Below are 21,533 nucleotides of genomic sequence, written 5' to 3'. Positions count from 1 at the left end.
CGTGTTGTAAATAAATGTATAAATTTCCTTTTAGTTTTAGTCAAGTAATCTTTTATATGATTTTGTTATGTAAAAAAATTTAAAACGGCTTATAGGCAAGTTTAATTTGTTTACTGGGACAATTATTAACTTATATAAATTCGAAACTAAAAAATTTTGTTTGAAGTAAAATTATTATTTTTGTTTAGAAGAAAGCAGTACTACTGAATCTGGCACCAGTTTACTGGATTCCCTCTCTCGACAGAGAATAAAGTTTCACATGAAGCTCCTTGGTCAGTTGGGACAAACTACCACTCAACCCACCATGAAGGAAGATAAACCCACGTTTAGAGAACAATTTGTTCCACCAAAAATGGCAATGGTTTCTTTGTTTATGTCCAAAGTAGGTTTTATTTTTCATTTTTTGTGTGATTGTTATACTAAATATGATGCTTGTTCTTGATTCTCTAGCAAATTAAAATGTATTTTGTTTATGCCTTTATCCCTTTCCAATTCTCTGACTCACATCTATAAAACTGTTTTAAATGTTGAATAGTAGCATTTTTTTTGATGAAGAGGGAAATGTATTAATTGTAATAGAAATTTGTTGCATATTTGAATATTTTTATTAAATGAATTTGGTAATTCATTTGCAATCAAAAATGAATTATTTTCTATTGCAAATATGTTTAGTATGCTATCTGTTAAAAAGTATTTTATGAGTTAAATTTGTTTAAGCTGTATGCATTGCTTATAGCAATTGCAATTGGCTAAAAAATGGAAATGAATAAATAATCAAAATCTTAATATCTAAAATGGCATAATCAATTTTGCTATAAACAGTGAAACAGATCATAAACCTAGTGTTACATTTTACGTATTGATAAGTAGACAGAATATTTCTACACTTATTGTATTTATCTGTCAATGATTTTAATTTGCTTTTTAAGATTCCCTAAATTGAGTTCAGATTCCAAGTTTTATTATTTTAATTTGTATCTGAAGCTGCTGAAGTTAAAAAAATTTAAATTTTAAAATATCTACTCATATATATTGATGTTACTAATCATGGTGCGTAGCGTTTTTAAAAAGTGCTTATTTTTGATTTTCGTTTTTTAAAAGCCCTTAAAGGAGCTTTTTTCATTGGGCGTTTCCAAAAAGTACTTGATTTTTCCTTTTCAAAAATGAGATTTTTTTCTTTACCATGTCAGTTTTCGCACATATTTTGCAAAAGCAGTGTTTTCGCATTGTTCTATTCAACATTTTCACCATTCATTCAACCACAATCCATTTCATCGTACCGCCGGTCCATAGCGTATGAAAACGCCAATCATTTTACAGGTTTGATGAAATACTTACAAGTCTGCATATGTGTCTACTGAACTGCGTTCAGTGAGATTCTAGCATTCTCTTGTGTAACTCTGCTGCATTTTGCTAGATGCAATTTCAGGCTTAATTTTCCACCCTCATTTTAAAAACTGAAAAAAGCTCTTAATCTTTTTATGATGGCTTATATAATCAAGAATTCTTTATCAGAAACTAGTTATTTTATCATGGTCATGTGAAGTCTTTGAAAGTCATTTTGTAATGTATATAGTGCTTAAAAATATTTTTGTGCTTAAAAAGTACTTATTTTTTGTTGAAAGATTTGACAGCGCAGCCTGCAATAACAGCTAAGTAATTAGATGATATCTAGTAATAAGATTTGTTTTAAAAATATGCAAGGTCTAATTGCTTAATAATCATATTAAATCTTGTTATAATAGGCACAGTTACCTCAAGAATGGCAAGAATTAGATTATGATTCAAATGCTTCCTTACCAAGTGATGAAGATGATGAGGTTGCTGAAGAGAATGATGTTGATGATGTATTTGGTGGAACTACTGATGACAATCAGTTGACTAGTAAACGAAAGAAAATTGGTTCAGATTCTGGTGGGTTAGATCAGCTTGATCCAACATCTTACACCTGGGGCATTCTTCGTTATGCTATAGTGAAACTTGCTCTGAAGCACGTCAAAACATACCTTAATATTGCTGGATTTGAAATGCAGGGTAAAAATTTTTTTAATTCATTATGCATGCATTCATTTATATTATGACTATAAGAAAATAGTATGTTTAAATCTTTTGATTTTTTTAAAGTCATCTTTGTAACTGTTTGTTTTAACTAAAGTTAATTACAATTATGTTTAGTTTAATGAAATAGAATGCTAAAGTTGTAAGAAAGTGATCACTTTTTTTTATCACTTTGGCATTTTAAGAAGAGATAAATTTAATATCTATGGTTATTGTATGTTAACATCTCATATCTACAGTAGCAAAAGTTTGCATTATACAATGTTTGTTTTGATTGTGTAAAATATCATTTTGGGCAATGAATCCTGCATCTAGGAAATAAGGTAGCTCGTTATCTTTGAAAAGAAAAGAAATTACATAATTTTTATATCTAGTGAAAATGCTGATTTTTTTTCTTTTTTAATATACTGTAGAGTTAGTAGCAAACATTTTGAAGACAACAAATTTAATTGCTTAATTAATTTTTATTTTGATGCTTAAACTATTTTTAAATCCTATTAACAGGGTTGCCACGGGTGACTAAAATGCGATTATTTTTGGCATAAGGCAACTATGGCGACTTTTTTTGCCTGAAAAGGCTAAAAAAGCAACGATTTTCAGGAAAAGGAGACTATTGGGAGACTTTTTTGTACTCCTAGCGATGTTTTTTAGCATAAATTGGGTTGACAACCTGCGGTCCGCGGGAGCTTCTGTACACAAAATTTTTTTTTTCTTAAGAAATTAAAAATTATTAAAATTTTGAATTGCGAATTTGAGTCATCACTTTTTAATGTGCACAATTTGTGCAGATTTCATTGTAAGTCTATTTTGTATCTCGATCGCTATTTCAACAGTTATTGCTACAAAATTTTGCATGATTTTAAAACTCCCAATTTTTAATACGATATTACGATGCATGAATTGTCGAATTTAAATCATCACTTTTCATAACATATATATCAATATAAATATATATATTTGCTTAATCAATTATCGATAAAAAAGAAATTTTTTTAGAAAAAGTAAGTTTTTTTTTAATGGAAAAGTATTATCTTAAAGGAATTTTAGCAATTAAAAGTATTTAATTTTTTATATAAAAATTTAGTGCCAGAAAACTAAAGTTTATATAAAAATTATCATATTTGCCACCAGCTTGACTAAATGAATCATGGTATATGACAATTAAGTCTTTTAATAAAATTTTTGTCATATTATTGAAATGTTTTTGTTCTTTTTTGAAATTTTTTTGCAACTATTTTCATACTTTTCAGCAACTATTTCCATGCTTTAGGCTACTAAAAGCAACTATGTTGTTCATTTTTTTCGGTGGCTACCCTGTATTAAATTACTTTGTTAAATAAAAAGCAATTTTTTGTATTGGAAAGCTATGTAGTGAAAGTGAACTTTTTTTAAAAAATTTAATTTCATAATCAAATTTTTATCTAATTTGATAATCAAAAAATTAATTTAAATTGTACATTTTAATTTCCACCCTATTTGATTGTCACTAAATTTAATTGATTTGATTTTCACTTAATTAATTTTTATTTAATTTATAATTTTTTTTTAGAACTACCTGTTGTAAGTCCACTGATTCAAGCTGTATTAAAATGTATGGAATTTTGGCTTAAAGACTTAAAAGAGTTCATGGATTCTTTTGAGGGGCCTCCACCAAATTACATTCCTGGTTGTTTTGCTTCTAATTCTCAAACTGGGCCTGCCTTGCTCAAATACTCTACACTACTTGAAATTCAAAATACTCCATTTAGGTATATTTTGTTTCTACTTGTTTGAATCTTAAGAATTGCTTTTTGAGTACATTTAGATCTCACTTACGGTTCTGAATCGTATCTAGTGGTTTATTTTATGTTACTGAATCAGTTAAGGGCCAATGTGTTGTGTGAAAAAGGAACAAGTCAAATTAATTATTTTTAATAATTTATACATTCTATCAATATTTCCATCTTGCTTACTACTTTTGTATTTTTAAAGAATGTTCATAGAGTAGTTTTTGTCAAGTATCTTGAAAATGACAGACAATTTAAAGAAATCAATTAAAAAAAAACAGAAGGAGTTATATGGTTTGTTACATTCTGTTCAGGTTACCGAGGTATTTATGTCCAGCAAGTTTCAGAAATTAATTACAAAGTTCGTCTTCAGATGGGGCTGCTGATTGAGAATATTGTAAAACAATGTTTTCTGTTTCATGCCATAGCAGGAATTTCAACTAAAATATTTTCATTGGGAATGGGTAGTGTTTTTTCCTTAGACAGTTTTACGTTGTTATCAGTCATGATTGATTTGTAAACATTGTATCATAGTTTTTCCTTATCGACAGCTTCATCAGTTGAAAAGATTTGTTACTAGTTTTGAAACTTATGTATAATAAATATCTAATAATAATACCTTATAATAAATACCTAATAATAATACCTTATAATAAATACCTAATTTTTAATTCAGGTCGCAGCAAATCGGGCATTTTTTCACCATTCTGATTTTTTTTAAGGGTTTTGCTTTTTTGGAACACTATTATCCAATACTCTTTTTATAAATTAAAAGTATTTGTAATTAAGTAAACACTTTTAAGAATACTAACATGCTTTAAATATTATGAATCTCCTTTATTCAGATAAATTTTGTTTAGAGAAACCATATATAACATATTTCCAATATTGGTTACTGCAATTTTTGTTTACTAATTTTTTTTAATTCCTTAAAAAAAACAGTAAAAAATTAATTTTTGTTAAAATTTTAGTTGCATGTTCATGTTATCTCCATCAACTGAATAAAATGTGTTTTTTTTTTCATCATAAAGCAGTCGTATGAAAAATATTTGGAAAAATTTACCCGGGGATAAAGCATAAACATAATTTTTATGAAGTGATGAAATTGTGTTTGTAAAGGAGATTTAGAATTGCAAAGTAAAAAAAAAAAAAAATTGAAAATGGAAACATTGGTTGCAACAGCTGGCTAATATAAAAAAAATGTCCTATGAGTAATGGTTGTTAAAAAAATAATTAAAACAAGGAGAAATATTAATAATTAAAGAAAAGAAATAAAATTGCAAGAATAAACAGAAAATGCAAGAGAGAAACAGAATTTTTTTTTAAATATTACTTTTTTACTATCTGTTTTAGTACCTTAATGCCGAAAATTTGTTTTTTGTATTACAGTATTTTCTGCTGTAATAAAAATCTAAAATTACAAATTTAGAAAAAAAAACATAAAAAGGCCATTAGGGTTCATCATTCCTTTTTTGATTTATTTTTTTGCAATTTGTTGAAGAAACAAGAAGAAAAATCCATGTTGTCGATAATACACGTTTTTTTTTTTTTGCTTGCTGTTTATGTAATTAAACAATTCTAATTTAAATGAAACTCCATATCAGGATCCAAATATATTTATTTATTGTAATGTATCATACATGTAAATCAGTTGACAGATAGTGTGTCAACGTTATTGTGATTACCTCAAGTTGGCTCACATAAAAAAAAACGGAAATTATTATTAGTAGATTCATTTTTATATAATTTGTATAATTTTGAATAATAATAAAAGAAAAGGAATTTTTAGAAGCATTTCAGAAGAGGTTACAGCTCTTGTGTTCTGATAAATGTGACAATACCTAATTAAATAGTGTTTATTAACAGACCTTTCAGTAGACAGGAATAATAATTATTAATAGACAATTGGAAGAGATCCATTATTAGCATAGAGAAATCATCATTGCCAATAGAGCTAACTCCACAGTACCTAACATTGATATTTTAAACAAGTTAGCAAAAAAATGATATCCCAAAATTCTTTAAGGGAATTCTAAAGCAACTCAATAATATATTATTCTATAAAAGTGGCTGAAGAAAGAAAGATGAAAAATAAAAAGGAAATAAGAATTAAAAATAATTACAGATTTCAGAAAAAAATGAAATTAAAAAGCTAGGAAATGTCATGCATAATGGCATTACAAGATATTGGTGATTATAATGTGTTTAATTTAAGGACATTTTAAACAGCACAAATCAAAACACTATAAAACACATTTCCAAATTTTTTATTATTTTTATCATATGTTGTTGTAATTAAACATTTTCTGCAAGTGCCACTTTCTGATATGGGACAACTCTTCATCCCATTCTTTCTCCTCTCTTTCTAGGGAGAGGGGTGCAGTTATCAAATTTAATACCTGATGTATTTTTTTTAAAAAAAACTAATTTAATTTATTTTTATTCTTTATCACAATTTCATCAATATAATATCAGAATTGATTGTAACTTTTATTGTTTTCACCATTATAATCTAGGAATAAATATGTATTATGTCTAGGTCAAACCATCGAGTAGTTTTACCTGTGAAACGGTTGTGGAACTTCTTAGTTAGACAAGAGCATGTTCAAGATATATTTATCCGTTATATTTACCAATGTAAACCTGTACCAATACCAAAGGTATTTAACTTGTTTAACTTATTGTCATTATGCTTTACAGTATGAAATAATAGAGAAAAATTATATCTTTTGCACTGTAATCCTGTAGGATGAAGATCAAGGAATTGATGGTGTGGAAAGTAACTCCAACAATCAAAATATTGTTAGAGTTATACACAAAGATCAAGATACTATTAATACTTTCTGCATAAATCGAGTATGTGCTTTAGTTATATTTAAATTTTCATTGCTATTATATTTTTAGGTATGTATGCTAGGCATAATTCAAAAGAATATTAGTGTTGTCCAAATTTCAGTGTTCCCACGGTTCAGGGAGAACAGGAAAAACCTGGAATTGTCAGGGAATTTTTTTTCAGCTCCAAAAATCAGGGAATGGTCAGGTGAAGTTGCAATTTTTTTACAAAAACCTGGAAAATTACTTCATTATACCTGGAAAAAAACCAGTCTTAAAATTGTCAGTAACAGTACTCAGTTGTTGTGATTCGAGTTAAATAATTCTAACATCTATTAAAATTATTTATTGTAAAAATTTCACATTTTAGACAAACTGAAATGCTTCCTTCCTCATATAATATTTATTTTACTTAGAAAATGTAATACTTGACATTACATATAAAAGAATCGAAAATTTTCTGATGAAAAATTTCGTAGCACAGATAAAATATGGTATTGATTTTCATTGAAATTTACCTGATATACCTGGAAAAGTCAGGGAATTTTTTTTCTGAAATTTAGTGGGAACCCTGAAATTTTGATGATTCAAAAATAAAAAAAAAATCTTAAAAATTACTATAGAAAATATGCCTATAAATCTGAGTGAAAAATGTCTTGATAATTATGACACTAGTCATAAGACTCTCACATTGCATTTGTATACATTTCCTGCAAAAACTCATTGGTCAAACATGCCAGTGAAATCAAATACTACAAATATTAAGTATTATTAAAGTCTTCCTTGAACTCTTGTTTTTCAGTAGTTTTGAAGCATGGTTTGTTATTATTACTTTTAAGTTGGTTTTTTCCTTTATACATTTTAATTATTTTAGTTTACATTAGATAAAAATTTCAAATTTTTAATGATTGTGAAATTTCTTAATATTTCTGATCTCTAACAAAGTGAATCATAAGTATACTCTCAAAAATATGTAGTGTTTTTAATTTTGTTTCATAGCAATAAAATACATTTTATTTCAATTTAATTTCATAATTATTAAATGATATCAAAGTGCACTTGAGAGCTATAATATTGTTTTTTTAATGTATTTTGATGTATTTAATTAACATTTTCAAAAACAAGTTTCTTTTTAATGAAGATAAGTTTAAATAAATCTTTTTTTGAATTATTGATTGTAATTTTTTTTTTCAATTTTCAATCTTAAGTTTTGGGATGTGTTACCAAATTTATCAGTATTCTTTTCTATTTGATTTTCCCAAAAGTATACTGTAAGAATTATACATTTTATGGAGTGTGCTGATTCAAGCCATATTTATTATATTTAGGGAGATCAATTTGGATATTAAGTTAAAATCAATATTTCTATTAAAGTTTGTAGCTGTAAATACACTGAATTAAAAATACTGGCAGATCTCTTTAAAAATACAAGTTATTCAAGATAAAACTTAACATGTAGCGTTGTATTTATTGTGAACTCTGTTACTCAAGAAATTCAATTTATATAAAATCTTATTTTAATAATTTGATGTAGTGCCGAAGTTATATATTTTAATTATATTTGCTATTTCAGTTTTTAGTATGTGATTTGAACATCTGCAAAAGTAAACTTAAAATTATTCTCTTAAGTAAGTTAAGATATCTAAGTAAGTTTTGATAAATTTACTATAGGTAAAACCTGGTATAATAGCATTAGCTACTACAAAAGAAATTCAAGAAATTGATGTATCGACACTTCTTCAACCAGTTCCATGGTTGAGAGAAGAAGCTGAATTTGAAGCTATGAATTTATTAAGGTACATTTTTTCTTTAAAATTTTTATTTTATTAATAAATTTTTTCATTAATTGATTGTCATTGTTTTCATAGTATTATATAATTTCATTTGAATACCTAATATGATTAACAATTGGTAAAAGTTAATTAAATCTCCTGATGAGAAAAGGATATTTTCAATCAGCTCTTGAAAACAATTAAACTGTGAGAAATAATTTTTCAGTTAATTCCATTTTCAGATTAGAAGAGGCATGTGAGAATTTAATATAATTTTTCATATTTTTTTATGAAAAGTTATTTTTTTTGTTGTCATCTAAAATAAGTTCATTGTGGCATCTTTTTACGATGTGAAAAAAAAATTATAATCCAAAGAATTAGTTTCTTGCATATTATAATATAACCAGCTTTGAACAGCGAACCTAATTCTGAATTTTCAACTATCAATGTATTTGCGCAGCCTTGTAATTTTGAACCCAACACAGAAGACAAGATAACTTCTGGATCAAGCATTGGGACAAGCTAGCCGTTGTAGAGTATCAAATAAACCTTTGTTTTTTATGGAACTAACCCTCATTTGCATCACATAGAGAAGATAACCTCTCACGGTAAGCCCAACACCAAGGGGATTCTAACCCATGATTCATCTACTACTGAGGATGTTTTACATCAATGTGGTAATTTCAGCCAGGAGCTGAATTCGAATCAAACAGCCACTGTTGGGATTCAAATCTGAATCACTGCATTGGTGGCAAACGCTCTATCCCCTTAGCCACCCTGGCTCAGTTTCTTACAATCTCTTTATTTTTGAAATATAGTTTATTTATTCCATTTGACAGTTAAAATAATATTACCACCTACTTTGATTGAAATTATTGCATAAAATGATAAAATAAATGTTTAATCTTGATTGATTTAGGGTCTATTAGTAATCTTTTCCATCTTTTTGATTATTTAGAACCCCTGATAATTTACCAGCCACAGATTACCTAGTTATTCAACACCCACAGGACTCTTTAACAAATGCTTCTGCTGTATCCACACCAACTGGGTCAACTCCTTCTGTTGGAGCACATTCATCCAAAAATGTAAAATTCTTTCTTGTGCATTTTTCTAAAAAACATGCTTATAGAGTAATTAAGAAATAATAGCGCGAAACTTCTACTAATCTGTAGAGGAACCTATTAAGATTATCTATATTAACAGTTCTTACAAAACTTGGCTGAATGACTTGGGTTAGTTTAATTTTAAAATATCTGATAAAAATTAATTTATCTTCATAATTAATAAAGGAGTTCTTTTGCATCAGACTATATAAAGAGTTCGTTTATAAAGTGAATTTTTCACTGTTCCATTTCCTTTTAATAACCATATAATGCATCATATGCAGTTTTATAGATACATAATTGTTACATTATTTTTTTAGAATAGTGTTTTAGATTTTATGAGATTGCTTCTCTTTAAAAAAAAAATTTAGATTTAGTTAAAACTAGTGTAAATAAAAATTAATGTTAAGATTTTGAAAAGCATATAGCATTTTTTTTTTTTTTGAAGAAGAGAAAAAAAACAGTTTATAAAGTATGCTATAAAGTTTTCTGTCAATATTTTTCTAGTGTTTAAATGTATACTAATAAGTGAAGGTAATACAAGAGTGATTCAGAAAATTGACTTTCCAGTTTTCTAAAGTAATTTGATGTTGATCATCTTTATTTATGCCATATCATATCTCAATCTGAAAGTTTTTGGTCACTTTTTGATTGTGCACAAATGCTTTTCAATTTTATACAAATCTGATTAGAACTATAACATCTTTCACTGTCCACACTTTAATTTTATCATCACATTATTAAAAGAATAGAAAAAAGTTCTGTGTAATTTTTAGATTTTATAATTCATATTATCTTTTTACATGCAATATATTTAGTTTTTACATCCAATATATACAGTATAAGGAATTTTTTAGAGTTTTGAATTTACCAATGATGATAAAATAGTTTTTTATTAATATAATAATATAATATATATAAAGTTGAACCCAAATAATTCTGTTGTAACAAGCAATTCTAATAAAATTAGCTTAAAATATAGCTATTAAAGAAGCAGGTTTAGAAACAAAGCTCATTTGTGTAGAACTAAGAAATAAAATGTTTTTTTTATACATATTATTCTGCAAATTAAATTATTCTTGTCATTTCTAATTTAAAATAATTTTAAACATTAATGATAAGTTTTTTTACTATTTTATTCTTTCTGATATTTTACAACAAAATGAATGATATAATAATAAATTTGTAAGCCAGGAATAAATTGAGGTAAGTGAACACGATTTATATAGCTCAGCATCACATCTTAATTGCTCTAGTACAAATTTCATTTTTGTATTTCTTTAAAGAATCTATCATATCAACTTGTTTCAAAGAACAGTTAAGGAGTATTTTTTTGTTTTCATAATGCTTGGCTTCTTGTTTAGGAAACTAACCCATTTTATTCTTTCTTCTTTTACTTTATAATTCCTTTTCTACCTAATTCTTCCTGCTATGGCTACTCTTTCTGCTAACTGTACTACTACTTTCTCCATTCATTTTGCTGCATCTTGTAATGCAAAAGATGAAAGGTCTCAACTTTCCTGGCTGTACTAACCCCCAATTCTGCCAATTAGTTTTACAAAGAAGCCGTTATATGTTAAAACCGGTAAGTATATATTTTATCATTTGATTGCTGTTGTACTCATTAAATTTGTGGCTGTCAGTTTAACCTGGCTTGCTTGGTACTTCTAAAGCTCTGTCCCCCTTTATGCAAATCGTGAAATATGCATCCTTGTTGATTTGTATTGTGTGTGCATATGCTTATTAATTGGCTGAGATTTAAGTTTTTCTTTTGTGAATTATTTATTCATTAATGCTTTACATTATAATATAATTTAACTAAATTATATTATAATTACAGTATAATTTAATAAGTATTAGTATTGATATTACAGTATAATTTAGCCCATTTATGTCTGAATTTTTTCTATGCCGTGACGTGAAAAAAAAACTCCTGTTAAACAAGTGTTGTTTTTTTTTTTAAATTAAATTAATATTTTCTTTTGTTAACTACTACTTAATTTTTGAAAAAAAAAATCAAAAACTCTTGCCTGATGTAAAAATAATCTTCTTTCAAATCAGAAAAATTCTCGTAGAATTATTACTATTCCCATGACATATGTCACACTGGGTCAACATGAGTTTTAATTTAATTTTTGGCTGGTTACTTTTATATATTATATTAATTCCCTCAATAACTTAAAAATGCATCGCTGTGAAAGGATTAAATTTGAATTCTACTAAAACTTAATCTTCAATATCTTATTGAAATAATAAAAAAACTATAGTAGTTCATATTAAAAAAAATATTAACAATTATATTTGATTACTGTTTAAACCTTCACTTACACTTCTGGCATCAAACATTGTTCTTATTATTAATTATTTGCTGCTTGTAAAAAATTTGCAGTTTCTTTTTAAATTGACAAAACAGTAGTACAAATTTTGAATTAAAACTTAGTGTTTTACTGTTTCTGTTCATTTAGATTTTGATTTATTTAATTTTTCTAAAAACTGAAATGAATATTTTTTTTATAGCTAAAGAAACATAAAATTGATGGTGTTCGGAAATTAACATCTCATCCCTTGATGCCTGTTTGTAAGAAATTTCTTTTATTTTTATGTATATTTTTCTTACTGTTTTATGTTAAGGATTTGGAGAAAGAGCTCACCCTTTCTTTGAAACAGATTGATTTTTCTAAAAATTAATAGAACAAGATTATACTTTGGAAAATAATTTTTTTAACTATTATATATTTTCCATACTGTCTATTTTTTAATCTATTAAATATTTTTGATTTTGAAAAAGATTTTTTTTTTTGTCTTCTTAGTACTTTTTACAAATCATATAAATCACACAATTTCTCTTATTTTTTCTTACAAATTGTACATTTTTCCAATTTTTTTTTAAATATTTGTCTGTTTTTATCTTTCAATGTGGTTGAAATAAATTAAATAGAGCACCTTGATTCCATGAAAACTGAATGGGGTTTGGTTGATCTCCACTTCAATAATTATAATTTCAGAACTCCGCTTGGATTTTAAGTTACAGTAGTTTTATATTCATACATATTCCTCCTCACTTCAAATTGGTGTTATCGTTGTTCTTGCTCTATTTGCGGGTAAATGTATTGCCTCGATCCATGTTTTGCAAATTGCTTTAAATTTATTCATAACAATCCTTTACCAAGTTGTTTTAGGCCTTCCTCTTTTTATTGCCCTCAAGGTTCCATTAAAAAATTTGGTGTATTAGCTTAATAATTATAATATAACTGTTGATAACTGTTTGTTATGGTGTCGCGTGCCTCGGCATTCTCCTCCAACCAAACTGAAGTGATGAAAACCCAGCCGGGTAAACCGGTTGGAAACCTACTCATAATCACTTCCCAACTGACTCTCGTACAGAGAGCATTTTCTATTTCATTCATTCATTTCATTCTCTCTTGTGCTAATCTGGTTTATCTTATTTTAACAATGTAAGCTTTCAATTATGTGAACCATATATTTTATTGTACATTAAACTTCCTTAACTTTTAAGCTTTTTTTCTTTATGTCTGGTAATTTGCTAGTTGAATAATTTTATTCCTTTTTTTCTCATTCAATTTAAAAATATAGCATGTGTTACTCTTAACTTTATAGCACACACGTGCTATAAGCAACATTTCCATGCTCGTGTGAACCCTTGAAGAAATTTGCAAGAGTATCAAAATGTTAATGCCTCTAAGTTAAGAGATTAAAAAAATTCAAAAATAAGTAAATGTTAAAATGGATTTAAGTAAATATACTCATGAAAGAGCTTTGATACGTTTTGTATGAACATATTTTATTTTTGCGTGAACTTGACAATCTTTTGCAGATCTCTCAGGTTCTCAAGATGGTTCAGTCAGCCTATGGGAATGGAATCATGCACAACCCATTTCATCACCCAGGCAAGCTGGAACGTTTGCTAAAGTCACCAGAATTTTATTCAATCTTCAAGGCAATAAAGTAAAGATATTCTCTGAATACTAACATCATACTGCAATGTTTCAGTTTTTTTATCATTAATTTTAATTTATAAGATTATAGGAACTTAAGTTCAGTGTTTAAAAAAAATATCCTGTTGAGAATAACACAGGATAGCAAAGATTTTGTCGAATTTATACAAATACTGATTCCGGTGTGGAAATTTAAAATTCGTTTTGCTCTTAAAGCTACAGATTTTTCTAAAACGACATTTTCAGTCTATTTTTTGACGAATTGTACTAAGTTTTAAAACATTATATGTTAAAGGGAGTCACATGAATGTTGCAACAAACTTCTAGGGGAGTTAAGGACATCATCAGGATTAAAATTGCATAGGAACCTATGTCGTCTTATATGGCTTGGTTCATTTCCCTATCGTGACCTGTTTAAAAGCACACACACACACACAAAAAAAAAAACAGTTCATCATAGGAAAGTGCTCCTAGCGGCATATGACATTTTCAGGCATGGGTGATGTGTCTTTATTTCCCTAGAAGTTTGTCACTACATTTATGCAAACCTTCTTTTATAAATAACACTACCACAAAAATAGGTTAACTTTTTTTTTCAAAAAAATTTTTAGCTTGGAGAGAGAAGCAGATTGCTGATTAGAACTGAGAGATGCAAAAATATCAAGAGGTCATAAAAATCTCATGAAACAGAAGAAGAAAAAAAAAATTTCTTTTGTGTAATGACTAAAAAGCACTAAAATGTACTTCTTAAAATGGTTTAAAAGCTCCTTGATTTCATACGTATTAACCCTTTTCAGGGCGAAAAAAATTGGATAAACATTTTAGACCAATAGAGTCCCAAGAATTAACCTTTTATGTGCTTTTGAAATCAGCCTTATGTCTATACATTTCAAAATTTAGGGTCGTTGAGGAAAAACTACAGTTGGCTAGGGTTAAGACTATTGCCTTTTTAGTGATTTATATCGCGCTCCCCAACCTTTACATCATTGCTAACCAGTCAACATTTGATAATTTATCAAGCCCTGCTGAAGAGGTGAGAGGACGCTGATTGTTTATGTTTTAGATTGTTTCGATTTAATAATTTTGAATTCAATTGCCATACCTTCAAAATAAAATACAATTACATGCACGGTATTGGCGGGGCTTTAGGTGAATTATCTGAGCTCCTGGTTAACATCTTGTCCATGGAAAGTTGTATAAGCCCGATAGAAATACACAACAGTAAATAAAAGTAATTTAATGCTCTTTGGGTTCCTTGGACCGATACTGGTACCAATTACAGCCAGTAGGAGACCACTTATTTATTATTGATGAAAATGAATGATTTAAAACCTTTAACTTACAAAGGAGTAAAATATAGAATTATTAAACAATAATTTTATGAAAGATTATTAAAATAAGTTTTATGCGTTTTGATGTAAATAATAAATAAAGATCTAACCACTGTTTTTTAATTAACTTAATGCATGTTGTATTTGATACTAGAGCTGTGCATTGTGCACTTTGCTATGACCAGATTCGAAACGATATCTCAAAATTCATTTTTAAAAAAATCAGCTTTATCAATAACTTTAAATTTACAGGTCTTTAAATTTCAATGTTTTATTAATTAAAAAGATAAATTTTGAAAGCACATGAATGGGATCTGTTCTTATGCATGAGCGATTTATTGCATTCTTAATGAATGAAAAAATAGTGTTAGAGTGAGTATATTTTTTCCACAAGTAGACCAAAATTATGCATGTTAAAACCACATGGTAGTAGGACTTACAACTAAAACATTCAAATGAGCTCTTAAACATATATTTTTCATTTTCACATTATTAATGCTTCTACATAATTTTAACTGCAACAACAAGTAATTTTTTTAAAAATTTAACTTGTTTTCACTTTATCTGGTTATATAACTTGGCATTTTTATGAGAAACTGGTTAAGAGGCATAACAGGAAAGGAATAATTTTGGTTTGATTCACTGCCATCTCAATTTTCTTCTGATTGTGAATTATCTGTGAATTTGCCTCCTTGATGCTTCCTCTGATTCTGTTTTGTCACTTTCTTTACACTGCTACTAAACGAGGTTGTTTTTTTTTAATTCACAAAAAGCATTGTTCTGTTTGGCTACATTAGTCTTCATACAAAAATAATCTAAATTTTTGTTTAACATTCCTAATAGCAAATTTGTATTAATAGAGGAATATATTTTTATTAAATTCCTATTAGTATTTTCAAAACTATCCTGTGCAGTATTATTGAATATACTTTCATAATTCTTGCCACTTTTGCTTTGTAAACTTTGTGCAGGGAGAATTACTTTTTTTTTCTTTCTAGTTTGGAGTTACTGATGGAGATGGTATTATTAGTCTTTGGCAAGTGGGTCTTGGCCACGTTAGTAATAGACCCTTTTTTGTAAGTACGCTTTCATCTCTCACTAACTTGAGATGCATTGTTTTCATGAATTATAATAATATTAAGATACAGTCGGACCTCTATTTAACGAAGTTGCTTAATCCTGATAATAACTTCGTTGTATGGAAAATTCGTTAAATAGAAAATCACCTTTTGAAATACTTAAATGACACAAAACAGATTTTAAATTCATAAATACTAGACATAATTAAAATAGCAATGGATGCACCTTTATCTTGTAAAGTAGTATCTACTATTTATTTCGTAAATCTTAATTATAAAAGAAATCTGCACGGAAAGCAAGAATAGAGCAAAACATTATGCAGTGTTACACTATCATGCTACATACATTTTCAACTGAAAAAAGCTAAATTTATGCGTAAAATTATATCTGCATTTATTATAAAAGTAATTTTAAGCATATATTACCACATGGGTTCTTAAGTCAATTGCTACTGATAAAATCGGTCAATTTCGTTTGAAATGCAAACAAAGAGGGAAAAGGATTTTACATTCTTTAAAAGTTAAGTGGCTTTGAAAATCAATTCAAGGGCATTTCCCCCATTAAATGCGTTAACAAGTTTAAAATGTTCTGAAATATTTTAGGAAATAGGGAAAGTGAATCTCAAAGAAAATTTCATTAAATAGAAAATTCACTTCACTATTTGGAAGTTATTTCACAAAGAAATTTCCAAAATGTTCTTGGTTCTTCGAAAAAATTTGCAAAAGGGAAGTTCGTTAAATGGAAGTCAGACTGTATTTCTAATTCTATGCACTGTAAAAAGCTTATTGCATTTGTATAAATGAAACATAATATGAAAACCTTTAATTCTGTAACTATAGATGTAATTCTATTTTTCTTTTTTTCCAATTGCATTATTGAAGGAAATTTCAATGTTATTGAACTTTGGTACTTTCTCAAACTACTATGATAACTACTTAAACTGTGATCAGAAATTTCATGGATTTAGACTTAACAGCAAAAACCCTCCAATCCTGGACAGGAGCTCTTAAAAGAGATTCCTGACCTCAGTAATGAGTGCGTGTTTGAAACTCCTGTCTCCTAAGGGTTAAAAAAACTAGAAAAAAAATTTTTTTATGGTGTAGAATTTTAAAAATGAAAATGTTTTTCTCATATTTAATCGTAAATAAATTAAATAAAGATAATTCTACAAACATAATTTATATTGTGTTAAGTTGCAGATTAGAGATCTTTCAATTTGTTATTGGTGTTGTACAATATTGTTTTTTTTTCTGTGAAAAATATAGTCATACATATTTTTTTTAAAATTATTTTTATGATTGCATATTAAGTAGATAATATATTTTAAATGAAGTTATTAATAATAATGCTCGTTAAATTATGTTTTAAACACCTTATTTGAGTCAATTATATCTAAATTAACTTTAAGGAAGTCTTAATGTTAAGCCTTATTTTTAAACTTGGAAAAATAAAAAGTTTTATAGACTTAATATGCAAAATTTAGAGTATTGTAAGATCATTATTGACATGATTATTGAGCAATAGCATTTTATTATTTAATGGTGTCAAATTTTAATTTTAGCTATAAAAAAAAATATGTGTACTGAAACAAAGGCTTCTGAAATATACAAAATAGTGCTTAAAACCTAATTATTTTCATGTAATGCTAAGTTGAAGAACAATTACATTACACTAAAATAATGGAATGTAATATTAAATAGGTACAATATTAAAGTATGATCTAATTTGTTTTTCTTTAATTGTGCTTTTTATTTCAGTCTACACAGTGCCATTCTAAACAAGCAAATGATTTTACGTTCCTAAGTTCATCTAGTCTTATAGCTACTGCAGGCCAGTCAGCAGACAATAGAAATGTCTGTTTATGGGATACTCTCCTCCCTCAAGGAAAATCCTTGATATCAAGTAACTCATTTAAACTTTTAACATTTATAATATTTATGCATTTTTTTTTTTGTTTCATTATAATATTCACTTAAGCTCTTTAATACATTGGTCTTCAACTAGTGGTATGTTTACCATTATTTTTACATCATCATCACCCAACCGTGACCGAGCCTCATTTTCAAAACTCTATATTTTAACAGCCATGGTAGGAATGCCATGTAGATTTGGCCCTGATCAGATGATGTGGACAGTGCCTGAGTTGGTACCCCCTCTACCCAAACTTCCACATCACAACCAATTTAACCTGCACCTAACTGTGTATACATGCTGGTTGTTTTGTTGGCTGCCATGATTGAACTCACTACTGCAGTTTTCCAACTAAGGGTGCGAACTATGTTTTAACCGACCACGAAACCGGAAACATCATGGTGTCTGAAGGGAGTAAAACATGTTTGACAAAGAAATTAAAAATAAATCTAAGTTGAAACAGAATTGTCTGAATCATTCTTATATGGAAACAAGCATTAAATTTAACCTTCCAAAACTACATTAACAAACATGAATTTGGCTAAAAGTGAGGAAAAGAAATTTCATTGTCTAAACAAGCACTGAAATATCTCATTCTCCTCCTTTTAATTTTTGATTTTGTATTTAATCAATAACTGCTCTTTTAATGATGTCACTAAATTGTGCTGCTCCTTTTATTTCCCTGCTTAGGTGCAAATAGACTCATTTATAACTTAAACTTTGCTTCATTTCTAAAAAAATCATTAATTCTTAAAAGAAAAAAAAATTCTATAAACAAAAAAATTTTTTCATTTGACCTATGTTTTTTCTTTTTTTACACATTTTCTTTAAATAAAACTTAGTTAACTATTGATTTTAGATGATTAGAGTGTACTCTCATAAATATTTAATTTTTATGACTAAAGTTAAGATTTGCTTTCATTGTAAAGCTAAATGCATGAACTCTACAGTGACAAAGAGATATAACCAGTTTAACTGCAATTAAGTTATTAATGTTTGAATTTAAATCCTATAAGATCATTACTATCATTAAATCCTACAAGATCAATCTGGTTAAATCTTACAAGAGCAACAATATTAAATTAGGTTTATTTTATTATATAATGAATTATTTTAAGACTATTACATCCTAAGCCATACATGTTTATTTATTTTTGTTGTTGTTGATTTTATTGTTTTCTCTTGTTAATTTTTGTAAATATTTCAAGCTAATTGCTAAAATTAGAAAATGTATATTACATTCATTGATATGTAATGTATGTGAACGTCTGCATACAATAATCATCCCGATATATTACTAAAATTAACTTTAATACATAACTCATGAATTTTCAATTTTTTCTGCCATTTCATGTTTAGACATGTATGTAGAGACATCAAATATATATATATATATATATAAAAGAATAGTCAGCCGATTCAAAAATAAAACTTGCAAAAAATTTTTTTAGGTTTTCAGTGTCACGAAAGTGGATGCTCTTCAATATTATATGCTTCTCAAAATCATATACTTATATCAGCTGGAAAAAAAGGCGATATATGTATCCTTTAAATGTTTATATTTTCATTTCAAAATATTATGTATGTCTGTTTTATAAATTTTTTTCTATTTAATATTTGAGGCAGTGTTAATTAAAAACTACAGTAAGCTGCCAAGTCTGTACAGTGGGTGGAATCTTCCACCTATCACAGCTTTGGAGTTGTAACCATTGAAGTGTAATTACAGCTCTAAATTTCCTCCTCTAATATGTTTTTTTTTTTTAAAATTTTATAACCGGCGTTGAACAGCCGACCCAAATTTTGGGTTTACCACTGCTAATGTTAAACTCCGTAGCCTTGTAAGTTTGAACCAGTCCAGAAGACAAGGAAACTCCTGAATCAGTACCCCCAAAAGGGATAGTACTGATTTGTTATGGGAACATTGAGGACTTTGCAACCAGACAGATTTAATGTGCATTAGTAGTCACCATTTACTACACCGGGAGTCTTTGGCCGGCGGGGATCTAACTCACGACTTCTTGGCATGGTCCCAGTGTCCTACCAACTAGGCTATCCCGGCCTTCCTCTAACATGTTTATGAAATTCATGATAATTTTAAATATTGCATATGTCCATTAAATTTTATGTACGGTTATGTTTATCTAACTGAATGTTTTTTTGAGCTGGAAAATATTTTGAGCATCTGCAGCCTTGCAACATAATAAAAACATGTCTCCATTAATCATTTATCTGGCTGGTCACCATTTTTTTTTTTTTTTTTTGAAAACAGGCTTATATGCATAAAATGCTGGTTTATTTGAAATGATGATTAAGATAAATGTGACAATATGATATTAAGAGCCTTGGGGTTCAGGGGATAGAGTGAGCCTTCCAATGAGGTGAACTAGGTTCGAATCCCAGTGATGGCTTGTGATAAGAATTTTACTCCAACCAATTTTGAAGTAAAACCGTCAGTGGTAGAGGGATCATGGATTAGAGTCCGTTTGCTGTCAGGCTAAATGTGGGAGATTTTCATGGTTTTCCACTCAGTGTAACACAAATGCAAGTTAGTTCCATCAATGAGTCCTCAACAAAGGAATATTTTACCCAATACTTGATCCAAGAGTTCTCTTGTCTTCTGGGTTGGGGTTCAAAATTACAAGGCTATGGAGTTAAAACATTAGTAGTCTTAAACCCAAAATTGGGTCAGCTGTGCAACAACTGTTCTAAAATAAAATATGTTATTGGAGTTGTGGGGAATAGGGAGCTCGCTTCCCAATGGCTTTGCTTCGAATTCCAGCGATGGCTGGTCCATATGAATTCTGCTTTTGGCTTGCATTGACTACAGTACTGGCATAAAATATCCTCAATAATTATGAGTTAGAATCTCTTCGCTGCTGAACTGACCGTGGGAGGTTTGTGTTGTTTTTCTGTTCATGTAATGCAAATGTGGGTTAGTTGCACCAAATAGTCCTCTACTAAGACTAAATTGTCCCATTGCTTAATCCAAGAGTTATCTTGTCCTCTCTATGGGTTAAAGTTATTAAATTATTATCTCTATGGGTAAAGTAATTAAGCTAACCCAAAAAATGAGTCTGAAAATGGCTATAATCATAGATTAAAAAATAAGTCAGCTGTTCAATGCGAGGTATGAAATATAATCAAATCTATGTGTTTATATCATTTTCCCTAAATTATACTGCTCCTAAGAGCCAATAACATTTTTTTTTCTCTATTCTTTGCTGTTTTCTTAATAAATTCCAGGTATATTTGATGTAAGGCAAAGGCAATTAAGGCATAAATTCCAAGCCCATGACTCTCCAATAAAATGTTTGGCCTTAGATCCAAGTGAAGAATTCTTTGCTACTGGTTCTGCTGATGGTGACATTAAAGTGAGTGCTAAGAGCTGTTTTTTAAAAATTGCAATATTACATTCATGTAGTCATCTATCATGTTTCATTCAACTAGACTAATGATTTTTACCTTGCTATTTCCAATGTCGCTAAAATTTGGTAGGAGAATGCGTATCAAAATTTCAGATTGAGAATCTAAAAATTTTTGTTGCAAGGTAAGGAATAATTAAAACTCATTGTGCATGTGCAAACTATGATGATAATTTGACCTTGCTTTTAAATAGGTAAGGTTTTGATTGGCATTTTAACTGAAATCAAGAACTGTTATTAAAATTTTGCTGATTTTTATTACTATGATTTATTATTTCATCGAGTCTCTTTTTGAACAA

The 21,533-nt window shown here is 28.1% G+C and overlaps 1 protein-coding gene across 1 annotated transcript in view; it reads left to right on the top strand.

Moving 5' to 3' along the window:
• Positions 1 to 21,533, top strand: part of LOC107436770 (rabconnectin-3 alpha) — a gene marked incomplete in the record, with an annotated part of 96,733 nt that overhangs the window by 72,731 nt on the left and 2,469 nt on the right. The window contains 14 exon segments of the mRNA XM_071183145.1: positions 196 to 382; positions 1,746 to 2,034; positions 3,608 to 3,806; positions 6,364 to 6,484; positions 6,573 to 6,680; positions 8,328 to 8,452; positions 9,387 to 9,516; positions 11,036 to 11,119; positions 12,052 to 12,112; positions 13,370 to 13,500; positions 15,820 to 15,897; positions 17,659 to 17,803; positions 19,264 to 19,353; positions 21,056 to 21,183. Coding sequence (XP_071039246.1) covers positions 196 to 382; positions 1,746 to 2,034; positions 3,608 to 3,806; positions 6,364 to 6,484; positions 6,573 to 6,680; positions 8,328 to 8,452; positions 9,387 to 9,516; positions 11,036 to 11,119; positions 12,052 to 12,112; positions 13,370 to 13,500; positions 15,820 to 15,897; positions 17,659 to 17,803; positions 19,264 to 19,353; positions 21,056 to 21,183 — 1,876 coding nt within the window.

This window comes from Parasteatoda tepidariorum, chromosome 7 (assembly GCF_043381705.1).
Source record: "Parasteatoda tepidariorum isolate YZ-2023 chromosome 7, CAS_Ptep_4.0, whole genome shotgun sequence".
NCBI classification, from domain to species: domain Eukaryota; kingdom Metazoa; phylum Arthropoda; class Arachnida; order Araneae; family Theridiidae; genus Parasteatoda; species Parasteatoda tepidariorum.
This window is presented reverse-complemented; position numbering and strand designations above follow the sequence as displayed.